The 17,074-nt window shown below is 32.3% G+C and overlaps 1 protein-coding gene across 2 annotated transcripts in view; it reads right to left on the reverse strand.

Moving 5' to 3' along the window:
- Positions 1–233: 233 nt before the first annotated feature.
- The window catches only part of LOC129959498 (uncharacterized), an 87,084-nt gene continuing 70,243 nt past the window's right edge, over positions 234–17,074 (reverse strand). For both annotated transcript variants that reach the window (XM_056072349.1, XM_056072351.1), the window contains 4 exons: positions 16,970–17,061; positions 7,093–7,370; positions 6,857–7,011; positions 234–460 (listed from right to left, as the gene is read on the reverse strand). In XM_056072349.1, the coding sequence (XP_055928324.1) occupies positions 278–460; positions 6,857–7,011; positions 7,093–7,370; positions 16,970–17,061 (708 nt within the window). In that variant the 3' untranslated portion in view covers positions 234–277. The remainder of the gene's footprint in view (positions 461–6,856; positions 7,012–7,092; positions 7,371–16,969; positions 17,062–17,074) is intronic.

The following is a 17,074-nucleotide window of genomic DNA, read 5'->3' on the forward strand; positions in this document are numbered from 1 at the left end:
ATCAAATATCATTGAATTATTGATCATTTTCTTTAATCAAGATATAGCAAATAAAGCAAAACTTAGTCAAATTAAAGCACAAAACACAAATTCTCTTTGAAACCAGTTGTCGAGATGACCATTTGAATTATATTCATATCTCTTCACTTAGAGAGAGAATAAACAAAAAACTAAATAAAAGTATCAAAAATTTTAGAACACACAAAATAATTTATTTCACTTAAATTTTCGGATACATTAACAACATTTCCAGGCAATATGCAGATTTTATGAACATTCAAGTTAACGACATTAAAAATGAACTAGAGCTGATAATTTGATTGATCCAGCCCATAAAGGCAGGAACTTTTATATAAATACTTGGTATGTCAGTTCTGCCACATCCAAGGCCCCAGGAAACTAGACCAACTAGCTCATGATAGCCACCGATCTCACAAGCAAGAGGACCTCCAGCATCTCCCTGAAAGTAAAAAAGAAATGTGAATTAAAGTTATGATTTTATTCAAGTCAACGGCTTAAAATATCTGGAATTTTTCCAGTTTTTATCATCCTGCTTTTGAAACGGCTTTTTTTTTTCTTATCAACAAATTCTGAAACTGAAAATTATAATTATCACCTTTCTTAGTAATAAATCTACAGTCACTTGGTCAAGGATATTTAGCCAAATTCTTGATTTCTTAACTCATGATAAAACTTGATTGTAGCATATTTTATTGGTGTTCATCTATTCTATTCATCTGAGACAGAAATCTTTAATACATGTGACAGTGAATGTGGTCAGAATTATTTCATTTTCACATATCCTGAGTTTCTACATATTTTTCCACAACGATTTAATACCTTCTGAAAAGTTGTTTTAAAACAAACGTACCATTAATGCGTTATTCAAAACTCTTTCATTATATCAAACAAACGAATGAAAGACATCAATTTATACTAAAATTATGATTTTTTTAAGCTCTGCTTTTTTCTAAAAATTTCAAATGACATATTGAATTCTGTTTCATACTGTCTTTCTATTTTATTGCTGGTTGGTTGGTTGGTTTTATTAGCGCAAGAACCACTCTTTGCTATATTGCGCCAAACGTATGGTTGATAAACAAGTTCGTGGTTTTCAAATATATGTTGATGTTGTATAAAAGGTGTTAAAATTCTAAAAACATCGAAATTTTTCATGATACAATTTATAATTGGTAAAATACAGTTAATCCTTTTTTCGCATTGCAAAACTGTAGATGCAAAATACGTCTAAAACATTAAATCTAAAACATCTAAAATTAGAGCAACAGATGTAAAGTAAATAGATTAAAGTATTAAATATTGTATAAGTACACTATGTACAATTAAAAACATACGAAATTATGTTACGCGATAAAAACCAAAAGAAAACTCAGGGTAACAAATGACAATGTTAAAGAAAAAAAATTAAGTAAAGTGCTAAATATTTTTAATATTTTTGTATTTTGTCGAAATAATATACTTTCTTTTTTCTCTTTTGGGTTTGTAAGGAGGTGGAGAATTAATCACTTCTGGGGAGTCCTCCAAGTCCTCAGACATGTTATATTCTAATTTGTCACTATCTGACACAGAGGTGGAGCTCATCTCGGTATCAGCATCAGATTCCCAAGATTTTTTCACTTTTGTTTCTTTTGAAGGAATAACAGCGTCAACCGAAGGAAGCAATTTGGTTTGAATAGAAGTATCTGGAGTATTTTGTGAAGTAGCTGTTTGGGGATTTTCACTAGGCGATGCGATATAAAATTTTGAAATTTTTTCAGCCTTGGTAACATTTTTTGTTTTAACAGGAGAAACCTTTTTCAACTTTTTCGTGTGCGTAACAAGTTTAAAACCAGTTGAAGCAGATGAAGCAGAAACGACTTCACAAACTGGGGGAACAGAGCGTAGAGAAAATATTAGAAGATTATTTGAACTGCATGCTACTTGTGCAGAGTCGGGCTGTTTCAAACTAATGCCAGAAGTTAGATCATTTAGATCCCATTGAGTCGATATGGTAGATAATTTTTTGACGACAGAAGCATAATCATTTCCAGTGGTAGAAGTTTTAGATTTTATTAATTTTCGGGCTTCTTGATAAGATATTTGGTTTTTTAATTTAATTGAAATGATTTCTTTTTCCTGCTTCCAGGCAAAACAGTTCCGAGAGAAAGAAGTATGCACCCCTTTGCAATTCACACACTTCTCTTGAGCAATGCAATCAGTACTGTCTTGACCGACTTCTGCACAACGGGCACAAGACAAAGTCCAGCGGCAAGAAGATTTGAAATGTCCGAAGCGTTGGCACTTGAAACAACGTAATGGATTGGGAATATAAGGTCTGACAGCAAGGTGCATATAACCAGCTTTTATGTGTTCTGGCAATTTAGAGGAAGTAAACGTCAAAATTAAATGTTTAGTGTTCAGAAGTTGGCCATCTCTCCGTATAGAAATACGACGTACATGGCTCACCCCCTGTATTTATAATTCTTTAGTGATTTCTTCAATCGGAACATTGAACAGCTCCCCACAGGAAATGACGCCTTTGGAGGAATTCAGAGATGCTTGGGGAGAAACAGTAACCGGGATATTTGAAAGTGCTTTCATTTTAACAATCTGTGCGGATTGCTTACGAGAACATACTTCGCCCAGTAAATCAGCGCATCTGAGCTTTTTAGTGCTTTTGACTTCACCAACAGTACTAGTAATAGCCTTTTCTACCAAAAATGGAGAAACAGAATGAAATGTTTCATTAGTGTCAGATGATCTTTTAATTACAAACAGAGTAGGAAAATTTGTTGCTGTTGAGGTGTTGGAGGTAATTTGTTACCCACCGAAGGGAGCCCGTTTGGTTTCACCCATACGACATTGATTTAAATTCAGGTCCGAAGACGGCGTAAACATAAAGGGAGTATAGATCCCTGAGAACCTCGGGATTGGGACACCCGTACTCACCTAAAGAAGGTGAGTCCCTGAGGGGTTCTATTTTATTACATGCATTGGACTTAATGAAAAAAAAATAGACAACAACTGCAAACGAAATGAAGAAGTAAGAATTTACTAGACATAATTTAAACAACCTTGAGCAATTTTATTAAAAGTTAATAATGAATTTATTTCATTTTTTTTTTTTTTTTTTACCTTTCATCATTTTGTTTGTTTAGTTCAAATGAGAAGTAAAAAATTTTTTCTTAGAAAATAAATAAAATTGCAGTCTTTCCAACTTCAGTAAGTGAAACTTTCATATAAATAGTCCTCTTCTTACACAGAAAGAGAAACTACTCATGTAATTTTTGATTTGAAATATACAAGCTGAACCAAGACGCCAAAAGGAAACTAAAAAAATTGGTCTTGACTTGTTCTTTCCTATAATTGAATGCATTCAATTCTATGAAATTGTTTGAAACTCTGCATTTCCATGCATTACGAAATTATGTTTGTGAAACATCAAAATATTGATGAATTCTTTTCATTTGACCGTGGCAATGGATGAGTTTAAAATATGCATATGCACAGTAGCGGGAAAGAAAGCCACTCAGATTCATTCCGCTGTCAATTATCGTATATGAAAACTAAAAATATCATTTTAAAGATAGTAAGGTATATTAAAAGGGGCTGTAACTAAAATGTTCGTGAGAATTTTCCTGTATATATAAAACTGTACAAATTTTGAAATGTTCTACAGCAACACCCTTTTTCAATTTCGTAATACCATGTGGAAAGAATGACTCGGCATTTAAATTTTGGTTAATGTACCATCAGGAGATATTTAACATTTTCTCATAAGGAGTTGATTCCATATTTAGATGTATAAAATTTGGATATTCCCTGGACGTCAGTAATCGCACTTTTAATTTTTAATTTTGAGACACTTTAAAAGCAACTGCAAAGTTGCAATCTGTATGCTACTTGTTACATCGACTGCTATTCGATGCATATCAAAATATGACAGAGATTTTCTGGAAGAAAGTAGATTCTTCTTTTTAATAAAAAAATATTCAAAAGCATTGAAAATTTTGGCAAAATTGAACCAGAATCTGAATCGGCACTATGCCTACTATCACTTTTCGAATTTGGCAACACCCTCTATAAACAACGGTACCGATGTTGCAGCGATGTTTCCTGGCAAACATTTCAGTTTTTTTTTTTTTTTTTGATTATCTTAAAACCTCCCCAGTTTTCACACTACAGACTTATATCATATTAGAGAGTATAAAATTCCCTATATTTTCAAGCTTTTATTTTTCTTAAAGTTTTAATATTTTTGCAAATAAGGGTTCTAAACTGCTTTTTCGTTTTCAATAATTGACGCTCCCCTGGTTCATCAAATCGGCACGTTACTTACATGAAATACAGTCTTTAAGAATGTGCTTTCAATTTTAAAAAAATTCACAGTGGAAACACCATTTGATATTTTTTATTAATTTTTTACAGTTTCGAAAAGTTCTCCGACTCCTTATATTTTTGCGATTTTCACCCCCTAAGCGGCGTTTGGGACCCCATGTTGCATGGTAATTCTTTATCCTCTTGATGCCTACTATCACCCCTCTGAATTTGTCGGTTGAATTCGGCAACACTCTATATATATTCAGAGAGATAAAAGTAGACCAGTAGACATCAAGAGGATAAAATTCACTATACAACATAGGGTCCAAAACGACGTTTAGTAGGTTTAGTAATAAACGACGTTTAGTAATACAGGGGGACCTAGAATTGTTGGTAATTGTAACGAAATAATCAATGATGTTTCTTCAAAGCATTTTTTTAAGTGAAAGCACATTCTCAAGAGTGTTGTTTAAGCTAGACAGCATGACTATTTGATGATACAGGGGATCGAAAATGACTGAAAACGAAAAAGTAGTTTGGAAGTCTTATCTGCAAAAATATTAAAACTTGAAGAAAACTAAAAGCATGAAAATGAAGAATTTTATACTCTTTAATATGATACAAGCATTTAGTGTGAAAACTGAGGCGTTTAAAAGATATTCAGTAAAAACTAAGATGGATGCCAGAAAACATCGCGGCAACATCAATACCGATGTTCGCAGAGGGTGTTGCCATATTCGAAAGATAAATTCAGAGAGGCGATAGTAGGTATTAAGGAGATGATAAATTACCATAAAACGTAAGATCGCAGGTAACATTTATTCAGTGAAAATCTCAAAAACTGAAGTCGGGAAATCAATGAGCCTGGTGAGGAGAATGGCCCTATGAAAGCCAGGATTAGGAACAAGGCAGTCGAGAAGAAGAAGCCTCCTCGTATGTAAATTTTCCATGCGTTCGGGGAAAATAAAAGCAGCGAGAAAGTATAAATGTCACCTGCGATCTTATGTTTTATGGTAATTTTTCACCTCCTTAATGCCTACTGTCACCTGTCTGAATTTATCTTTCGAATTGGGCAACATCAGTATAACATTTTTCTACAATTTTGGGTACCGATGTTGCCGCGACGTTTTCGAGTGCCCATTTTTCTTGAATATCCTCAAATCTACTCAGTTTCCGCACCTGTTGGATACCCTGTTGGAAAGCAATTAAAGACGACTCCTAACACGAGATCTTAGATATGTTATCGCAATTGCACGCGGGAGCCGTGATTTTAGGAATGAGATCTCATAAGTGTATCTTTCAGCAGACTTGAGATCATGGACTTGCGATTCTTCCCTTGCCACATACGGCTACTTTCGATGATGGTGCACGTGCTTTTTCTGACGTATTTTATATGGAAATATAGGCATAGATTATATTTTACCAGGATGTATGCGTTTTTCCTTTTGGTAATTCAAACTACAAAAATGGGCCGAAGCATAAAGTTTATAGTTTCCCCAAAGATCAAGAAGATAGATTTGGTGGCCAAACGAGAGATTTTACTCCGACGGAACATAGCAAGGTAAGCAACTGTGCTGTTGCTGTCCTTTAACAATTTGCTATTTACTTGTGCATTGTTGATTTCTGCAAGTGCTATTTTTGAGTACGCTTCAGCTACGATATTTACTCTTTTTTTATGAAAAAAAAATCGTTACCCGTTGTTGGACTTCTCGTATCATACACCCATTGCTCGGGTTTTAGATAATATTATTAAGAATCAAATTGAACTATTCCATAGAGTGCAAATATAAATAAAATTTTAATGCAAATATAAGTAAAACAGTTTATCCCCTATACATTCTTTCGAAGAAATATTGTAATGACTTCCGTAAAATATTCTTTAAAATTTTCTGCATTTGTGTTGCCTGAAATTTTGACTAGTTTTTTCCTTCAATAATCATACCTGTAAATTAATTCCTTCCCCACATTGATAATATTTATTAGAACTTCAACAAGCGATTTATTTAAAATTTCAAGTGGTACTTTATATGAACAAAAATTTCGGTTCCATAAGTTTTCTGAAACTTTGAGAAGTCAACATTCAAATTTTTAGAAGCTGTCGTTTCAAATGAAACAAAATCAGAATACAGTTCGAGACAAGAAAAATAATATTTTAATTCCATAAAACAATGCGTCAAATGTTACTTAGTCTCAACTGCAAATGAAATGAGAATAAGAGTTATTGTTTCACAACAAATTTATTACTAAATACCTATTTAAATTTATATGAAGAAACCTGATAAAAACTAATTTTTGGGATTAAGTAGTCTTGTTTTTGTATTCAATGCAATATTTTTCATATAAAATTAGATAAAATACATAATTATTCTGGAATATTTTACTTTTTACTTCTTAATTGTAATGCAATATAAAAATCTGACAACAAGATCAAATCTTTTTCTTTAACTATCATCTCTATAATCTTTCCCAAAAAAGTTTCAAATATGCCAATAATTTTTCGTTCTGTTTTAGCAAACGATAATCCTATACAAATTACCTGACAAGCATCTTGCTGACCTTGGCCTCCAGCACAGAAGCTGTTAGCAGGAATAATAAATGGGTTTGTTAAAGCTTCGGTAACATTATTCATGCATTCCGTATCATCTATAATTGGTACTTGGGCTTCTCTTATTTTCAAGGACATGTCACCATCTGCAAGAAGTAACGAAAGAAATAAAAGGGCAGACTTAGATAGATCAACAAAAAATAAAACTTATGAACAGAATAAAATACCTTTGGATACAAAGCCATAGCCAGATACTGTACATTTCTTGCTTCCTTGAGGCATTTGACCAGTTGTTGGTAAGCATATAACACAAACATTATCATTAAAATCAAGCGGTTTCTGCAGGCGTAATAAAGCGATGTTATTGTCCAGATTGACATTATTGAAGTTATGGTGAATGAATGATGACAGAACTCGAACAGTTTGTCCTTTCTCATTATCTTCGAGACTTTTCAAATCAGTTACACCTGCTCGAACAAAAAGAACTTGATTGTCCTTCACAGGCCTGCAAAAAAGGCCTTTAATGTCAGATGAAAAGTGCATGCGCAGAAAATACTAAGCATGAAACTAAGAGTTTGACAAAGAAAAAAAATCTCAGATTTTTTTTTTTTTTTTTTTTTGTAAAATTTTATTAACTTGACTTGTTTTATCTAACTTGACTTGTTTATGTTTATAAATGGAACTTTATCGGAAAGTTACGGTATTTTGTAATCGATTTTATTTCGACTTCCTGGTGTGCTACAATTTTGAAATTTTGTACAGTTAAGTATGTTCGGTGCAAAAACATTATTTTAATATTTTCAGAATGGTTAAAAAATTAATTAAATTTTAATTCTTTAATAGTGGCGCCAATTGTTAGTAAATTGCGAAAAACTGATTTCAAAATTGCATACAACTTTTAATAATAAATTATAAATTGAAAAATAAATAGTTTAAAATAAAAAACCTTTTTGTGCACTATAAACTGTTGTTTATAAAATTTATTTTCATTTAATGTAATGAATGAAAAAGCAGCAACAATAATAAAAAAAAATACGCTTTGAGTCACTTGGATATTCCATGTGGAAAAAAACTATGTTTTTAGTAAACAAAGTTAATGAAATACTTTGGAGAGTTATCAGAAAGGAAATATTAATAATAATTTGAAATTTAAACTATTAATTTTAATAAAGCATAAATATCTTCTATACAAATATGACGCGTATTTAATTTTTCTTCCTTTGGATTCTTTCCTTTCCGTTCTTTCTTTGGATAATTCAGTTAGCTTGATTGAACGAATTGGCATTTGATTCGATTCCGCGGAGTTGATAGAAACTCAGGACTGAAAATGCATAGCCACGAAATTGTTGAAATCGTTCGAATATTTTTTTATATTATAAGTTTGGCTATTTGATGTTTATCAAGGTTAAGCAAAGCATATATTTACTATAAACATTTTTTTTTTTTTTTTTTTTTTACATTGGCAGTTAAGGAATTTTTCAGGAAACGTTGGAAAATTTTGTTTCTTGAGTGAATTTATTTCACAATTTACTGCTCACTATGTTTCTGAAATTTTTTTCTTATATATAAAAATTCGAAATATTCGTAAAAGCATGAAATTATACACATATACATAAAATATGATCAAAACTTTCTGGATACTCTCGTATTTAATCTTTTTTCATTTCTCCGAAAAGGCTGGACAAACTGTCCTTCAATCGCAATAATCTGAAGAATGGAATTACATTTTTCCGTACAGATTCGGTTACGAGGACGTTTAAAACACCGATCAGAAATGGATGAAAAACTAAAGGATTTAGGCTCCACCATTTCACAGAAGTCCGAGAGTGCTTTAAAAATTCCAACAATAGTTTTGCTTGCTGTACATAATTCTTACATCCATTTTCAAAAAGAGTACATACTTTCCATTAGATATAAAAGAATTTTTAAAAATTTTCCACATGTTTTTTTGCATATAATAAACAGAGTTTTCTACATAATTATTCCGAACTTACAGAATACGTGACAATATGCCAGTATATCACTATATTAAAGTTAAAAGTAAATGCTTTGAATTTTGTTAAGAAAATCGTCTAGAGGATGCACGATAAATATAGTCCAGTAAGCTAGATAATGGAAAACAACTCTTGATTCCATAAAAATACCAGAAAACATGAAACACTGGTAACAAAAACGCAGTCAATGTGTACAAAAAGAATAAAGTTTGTAGAAAGTATACCGTAGATCACTAAGTAAATAATCGTAATAACTCTGAGTATCCACAGTAAACAGCTCTTTCTATGAATATAACTCCAAAGAGAGAGATTCGTTTGAGCGCATCGCGTTTGTATCCATAGGTTACCGACAGACCATCACATCATATGAAATTCTTAAGAAGAATATCCAGATCGTGGTTCCTTCTAGAGAAAAGGCTATAATTCTTGTATTTTCCAAAGCTTTCAAATTTGTTGACAAGTTGAAAAATAGCCGCTAAGGTCGGAGGAACATTGGCTTGACATCTATTAATAATCTCTGTAAATCTCTTACTAATCATAAGATAAATAAAGTAGGGAAACGATATTACAGGTTCACTCTCCTTTTCAAATACTGTACATTCCGGCAGTATTAATAGATAAAACTACAATAAGTAGCTCGGTATGAAACGAACCGAAATGTTAATAACCTATGACTTGGTGTTGGGCCACCTCTGAAAGCAGTAAACAATATCATTCTGTTTCTTGCGATAGTATAAGATCTTTTCCGATTCTGTTGCAGCTTCCAGTTTCGTGTTATGCATTCAGACTTAAATACCTTCTTTAAAATAGTGTATAAAACTTTGGAATCGTAACCAACTTGTATTCGTTTACTGGACAGTTTAATTTGCTCTCTGGCAAATGCATACGCTTTTCAAATGTTCCTCTAAATTATTCATGCATTCGTTCGGTAAAAAAGACGTATTACTCGATGGTCCAAAGCAGATATCACATGGAAATCACAAGATTCGAAAAAAAATTAAAAAAATCTGTGATAATGTCCATCCAGTCACTTCATGGTCCGCGTTCCAATAGGGCAAGAGAAAAAAAAATGAAAAATGTGCACAAGAATCCATCTCATTGTTTCAACCAAGTAAAAGTAGATTATTTAAAATCGTTCAATTAAACCTCTCGACCATGTCAACGAGATCAGGATTTGCTCTCTTTCTCTCTGTCTTGCGAGTTTTCAGAATTTCCAAAATTTTCGAAGCTCAGTCAAAAGTGTGGATTTAAAATTGGTTCCTTGATCCGAATGTAATATAAAACGCCATAACACGAAACAAAGTTTCGAATCAATTTTTCAGCTGCAGTCGAGGCTTCCTGATCAGGAATGGGAATCGCTTGCGCCACTTAGTAAAATAGTCCATCAATACTAAGACATAAATTTTGCCCTCTAAAATGGCAAGGAAATGCCTTAGAATATCTAAAGCCATTCTTTCGATCGGTGTACCCCTGTTACAGCACTGCAAATGAATTTTAGTTCTTGCTTTTGGTCCTTTTCGAACTCGGAGAGAAGTTGATGGGAATAAAATCGCTTTCATTAAAAGTATTAATGATTTCAAAATACCTTCCGCTTGAGCTGTCATGAGTCTCTCACAGAACTTCTTGAAATTTTTTTTAATAATTTCCATCGACAAGAGCTTCCATAATCATTCAGCCGCTTAGGAATAGAACACTATCCTTAAGATATAAGGAATCTCAGAGTCTCGTATCGTTTGTTGTAGGACCTTTCGAAGACTGGCTTGCCAAGACTGCCCATCCGTCGAATTTATTTTCGTCTCCAAGTTTGATTTAATATTTGGCTCAACCAATTGCGCTTTTTGGATTTCACATGAAGACCAGGGAGCCGTCGTTATTAAGACATTCTCGCTAAATATCTGCTTTCATTATGAATTTTTCTCGGCATTTAAACGGTGTTGCAGCTCTTAAAATGGGTTCTTCGAGAGAGATCGTGATTCTAGAGCTTCCTCGATAGTCATTAGGTTCGTCAACTTATCAACTGGTATTTCTTTCTGCCACTGATCCTTGCAGAGGAGCTGGAAATTGATTGGCTTCCACAAAATCAGTTAATCAGTTTGAAACCCTTACAACCTTGAAATGAATCTTAAAATTAGTTTATAATGGCTATCCATTGGATATCAAGCGTTTTATCTATAATGCATTAGTAACGTATAATTAATGTATAGTAACTTGCTGGGAAAGTTTTTCTCTGAAGGGAAGACCAGAAGTTCTCATCTCGAAGTTTCTCATCTTTCTTTGAACTTCGTCCTTTACTTTTTCAATCATACCTTTCATATCTTGGGCATCTTATATTTTTTATATGCATCTATTGGCATTAGCTTTAATTCTTCCGACTTAACCACACTAGACATGTACTCTCATCTCTTCTTTTCTTTCTAAATTTTATTCTTTATTTTTTCTTGCCCTGATCGCATATTTTCGTTACTCTTCTATAGATTTCTTTAAGTAGGCTAACAAAGCAATCAGATCGACATTCTTGCTCATTTTTGCTTGAGATATCGCCTTCACCAAATATTGCACAACTAATGTTGTAAAAAACATCAAAAATTTACATTTTTCAAAAAAATTAGTCTATTAAAAATTTTGCAGTATGTTGTGTTCAACTAATAACAATACAAATCCACCAATGCTTCTTTTTATAGGCGACTTCAAACAAGTGCCCATATATTCATGAAAAAAAATGACATAATAAAAGTTTAAATAAATAAAACACATTTTTAATAACAAAATTTTTATATAATAAAAATAACCACACTTGATTATCCTCACATTCATATAGCATCAGATGAATAAACTAAACATTCAAATTTTGATAAGGGTCGTCGCACGCAGTATTCATTTCTAAATAAGGCCACAAAAAAAAAGAAATAATGAAAAGAAAATTTTTTAATCCTCGCATTAATAGTAAGTCAACCATCTAACTCTCCGACCCACCCGAAGGCACACGGATTTAAACCATAAAACTGAATGACCGGACCGCCGCAACAACAACATTGGCGGGAACTGTGGTTGAGTCCTAAGGGCCGCCACCGGCCACGGTACAACCCTCCCCGAGGGAAGTATGTCCCGTCATCGATGGGAGGAGCCAGATCCCCCACCTATTAGTGTACCCTCCAGGATGGCGAGATCCAACCACCATGCCGGAAGCATCTCATCCTCATTTCGAGGTGCCCCCCGGGGGGATCGCATTAATAGTAAGCTAAAACTATTATCTCTTAAATAAAAGCACTTACTTTAAAATTTTAATTAAATAGAGTCTTAGAAATTGCTATTTATGTGGCCATCAAAAGTTAAATATCTATAATAAGAAGGAATATATTTATTTCCTATACCGTTATTACAATGTTCTTGTGAAAATTTGTATACCTGAACATTCATGATGTAAGATAATTTCTGAAAAGTAATATTGATATTCTCTAAACAGCTTTTTAAGTAGTTACACAATATTATCAAACATAAACTATAAGATATTTATGAAAAAAAGCACTAAAATTAACTTAATTACAAAATGCAATAGCCAAAACAAAACCACCCTTTCATACCTATCTTGTAGTATTTGACAGAAATATCTGAGTATTTTTAGTAACTTGGCAACTACTTTATTTTAACATAATAATTAACATTATCGAAGTTTTAGAAAAAGGTTTTAAATGGACTGAGTTATGCCCTGAAAACTGAAGTAAAGCATTCATAAATAAGAATAAATAAGATTAGATAAAATGCAGTTCATATTTTAAGCTTGGCCTAGGTTAGCAAAAATATAAAATTGTTAGATACACTTAGCTTTAATGAAGTCAAAACCAAGGATTTTGAAGTGCCATCGTTTGCATTGAAGTTCCCAGTAAAAAAAAAAAAAAAAAAAAAAAAAAAAAAAAAAACCTGTATTTGGCGACCAGTGTTTCTATAAGATCATTTCTTGTAGAGGATTGCCATGGAGTAAAATGAGGGGAAAAAAATTTTAAAAATAAAACTTTTTTTTTTTCAAGTTAGAGCTCACAGCACTTGGAAGGATTTCTTTAGGCTTTGGATGTTGAGGCCAAAGATGACAACGCTGTATAATTTACTGGGCAAAACAAGCAGATTGACGGAGCAAAGATTCATCATTCGAGGCTGAGTCTTCTCTTCTAACATCATGATACATGATCATTAATAATTGTATTTATTGCTCTCTTGTTTTCCCACAATCTTCTGGTAAATTGGTGGGCTTGCAACTACACAGCAGAAGGTATATGAACTTTAAGAAGTTTACTGATTTTCTTTCTTATCTCATTCATCTAGGTGGTTAAGACACAAAAGTTCTCTCTCCATGAAGCAGGACTCCATCATCCATCCTCGTAAGAATCATATCTATCAATGAAAGTTCCTCCATCTCTCTTTCGTGTGTCCAGAAAATCTTGAGTAACAGAAATCTATTTAGTATCGGAAAATCGCTTGTATTTAAAAATCTTTCGTGTGAAAAAAATGCCCCTAAGAGCTGTACAAGAATTATAAAATCCTTCATTTCTCCAATATCCAAAATCAAGTCGAATCTCATTGGTCAACCAAAAATATTGGAAAGTTGATTGGATCAAAGATTGCTAGACAGAACTTTATCTATCTAATTACAGATTACCAATTAAAAACTCAAGGTAAGTGGATTAAAAACTCAAGGTAAGAGTCATTATCAAGTTACCAAGAAGTCATTATCAAGATGTTCGTGCAAACAAACAGGTGTCATAAAGATCAAGAATTCAAATCTTAAATGAACGTAAAGGATTCAAATTTTTACATGACAGATCAAATGCATAACTGAAAACATATGTTTATTACTGAGACAATGTAAAGTAAAAACTGAGCTTTTTACAACCCTAAGAGTTTAGAGGTCAAAAGGGGAAATCTTTGACGTACAACTGTGCTAACAATCCGATCTTTTTATTTATAGGTCACAACAACAATATTATCTTTCTCTTTCAAAAGATTTCAAATGAAATACACAAGTAGGGTTTCAAAAGGTCCAAAGGGGAAAATTTTACATGAGCAATTGTGTATAAGGACAGTGAACAGGCATATCTCCTCTTTATTTATAATTTACAACAACAACATTATTTATTTCTTTTAAAAGATTCAAAAACAAAATACACAAACAGGACGCAAAAGTGATAATGTTGATTTAAATCTCAACTTAGAATAAATTGATCATCTGAAAGCACAAAATAAAAACTCACAATTATTTATGAAGTTGACAATAATAAAAAATATTTTTGTTAACTTTATAATTTGTCAAGCCTCTTCTGACATCAATGTTACGAAACTCATCCGGTGGGTACCCTGTGAATAGTGTTACATAACTTCCGCCTGTAAGTCCATAAAGTTAGCAGGCTCGTGCAGTGGATGTATGGAGACGCACAGTCAAAAGGCTTCGGTGACAAATGACGACTTTATTGACACGAAGTCGTATTGAAATTCGTTGTCAAGTTTGTCGCCAGGCTATGGGATTGCTGGCTCGGCCCCAGAGCAGCATCCAATACAGATGATTGTAAATCGGTCTTTCCGGTGATAGAAGCAACATTACGGGTTTGTAACAGTATAAACCAATAAATGAATGGGAAACTACGCTTTATTTCACGAGTATTCTAAAGCACTCTCACAAATTAACAACAGATATTGGCGAATTTGACTGACTTGTTCAGTGTCTCGTAAAACATTTGTGAGGTAAATTGAAACGCTGAATTCGAGTTATCTAACAGCACCTTGTAACACGGACAAGGCTTTCCATTTTCTTTTACTGCAATGACACGCGATTCTGGCAGAAACATCTAAATAAACTAATAATGAATAGTCTTCCTCATAGATTAGAGGCCCTCTCTACAGTAAAAGTATTGGAATGGTAATTTCAATTTATTTGTAATTGCTGAATAAAAAAAGCATCCAGATAGTTTTTAATTGCATTGCGTATACATCCACTTATACAATATTAAAATTCTATATGTGTCTAATAATGTGAATAACGTGATAAATTTTGTTATGTACGATGCTCAATTTGCTGCAATTTAAATGATGTACTTAATTTACAAGTATGTATTAGTATTTAGCATATTTTGAACCTTTATATGATTCAATATAAGTATTCAAAGACTGAAGTCTCGAAAATATCAATATGTGGAAAATTTCTCATCAGTTTGTTTTTCTTATGCAGGAACTGAAAATCACTAGCTGCGATTCCGATATCTTTTCTGAATCTTAACTCTAACAAATAGGAACGTTTACATAAATCTTATTATATATCTGAGTTTGAAATTATAAAAGAAGAAATATGCCATATTTTGCACAGGTGTATTTAAAAATTATTTACTGCAAATGTTCATTTTTCTTTGAATGTTCGAAACGTTTGCTTTAAATCTTAATACAATGCTACACAGATATATATTCAAAAATTCTGAAAGTTTTGTACTGTTAAAAATTCTGATTGTTATAAACAAAAAAACATGTGGAAAAACTTGGGGTTTTTAATACAAACCTTTATATCATCCCGAATATGAGTACTATTATTACAAAATGCACGAAAGTATTGCATTTCTAATAATAGTACTGCAAGCAAAAACTGTTAATGAAGTTTCTAAAGCATTATCGAAAAGTGGTGTCTCTAAATCCTTTTCTTCTTCATTGATTTCCCCCTAAATGTCTTTATGACCGAGTATATATTGTAAAATGCTGATTTAAATATAGTCTTTACATCATCAAAATTCAAAGGCAGTTTGTCCTGTCTTTCTGGATAAATTCGAAAAAAGAAATATATAAATTCGAAAGTACACATATACTTTTGGTCATATAGTATATTCTCTTCCAGAAATACTGGTGAATTCTGTACTTGAAAATATTCGTGAATTTTCAGTCATGCGTAGTTTTAGCAATATGCAGAGTATGTAGCATATTCTTATACAGCGAAATTACGATCTAACAAAGCTAGCTAAAACTGTAAAAGTAAATAAGCCATGTCATCATGTAAAACTGATCGTTGAAGTGAACGCCCTAAAAGGTAAATGTTGGAAGTAAACGATTTTATCTGGAATCTTATGACCAATAACGAAAAATATGCCATTGCAAAAGTATAGAACAGTAGTTATTTAGTAGAAAACAACCCTCTGCTTACACTTAACAAGAAATCATGGAATGCCAATTCTTTGTTATCTAAATATAATCAAGAAATGAACGAAGAAGAGTGATATTTTGAGAAGGATGCAAATGAATGAATAAAACTAAGATTTTAGCAAAACTTTTACAACAACCGGATATTATGAAGAAGGAACCAAGATAAAGTTCTTAAACAGTTTCATGTCAATTAATAAGTGTTTGAAATTTTTGGAAAATTTCGGGCAAATGTTAATCGATTATGTCAACCGATGTCACTTGACCTCACTTTGATTTTCTTCTTCTTCTAGCATTACATACATATAATACATATATTAGATATATAGCTTGTCATTACGCAATATTAGCAATCTATAAGCCCAAATTATCCATACATACAGATCCATAATACCTGAATTTGTACTACGCGTTCAACAAATCTCGCGTATAGATATGTATTGTTGCCAGCAGTGTATATTTTGAACCCACTCTAATCAAGTAATAATTCAAGAAATTTCTTTCTAAAATGATATCTTTTTTAATTAATTTGCAATCGTTTTAAAATATTGCACTATGTTCAAAATACCTACAGAGTAATTAGATGTAGATTAATTGTTTGGGAAAATTCCACTTAAAGCAAATAATAATATATTTATTTATTGGAGCAATAAACGAGGTGAATAATTATACATCGAACTATTTTTTCCATTGCAAAAGGTTAATACTGTTTTATTGAGAATTGAATAGCGTTGGATTTGCATTTCAATGCTTCTAATTAAATTATACTTCTCAGATCAATTCATTAACTTACAGGATTTGATTATAGAGAGGCTAAGAGCTCTTTATTACATACAGATTTTCTTTCACAAATAATGTTTTTTTTTTCCGTTCAGGCATAAATTCTAATCTAGTATTTTTTCAAGTAATTCGTTAAAATCATGATATAAATGTAGGATATTCTTACTCAGAGACGCAATGAGCAGCAGTCAACACCCACGAATTATCAATTAGAACGCCACCACATATGTACTGATTTTGAACATTTATAATTGCGACCTGAAAATGAGAA

Source organism: Argiope bruennichi, chromosome X1 (assembly GCF_947563725.1).
Source record: "Argiope bruennichi chromosome X1, qqArgBrue1.1, whole genome shotgun sequence".
Lineage (NCBI taxonomy): Eukaryota > Metazoa > Arthropoda > Arachnida > Araneae > Araneidae > Argiope > Argiope bruennichi.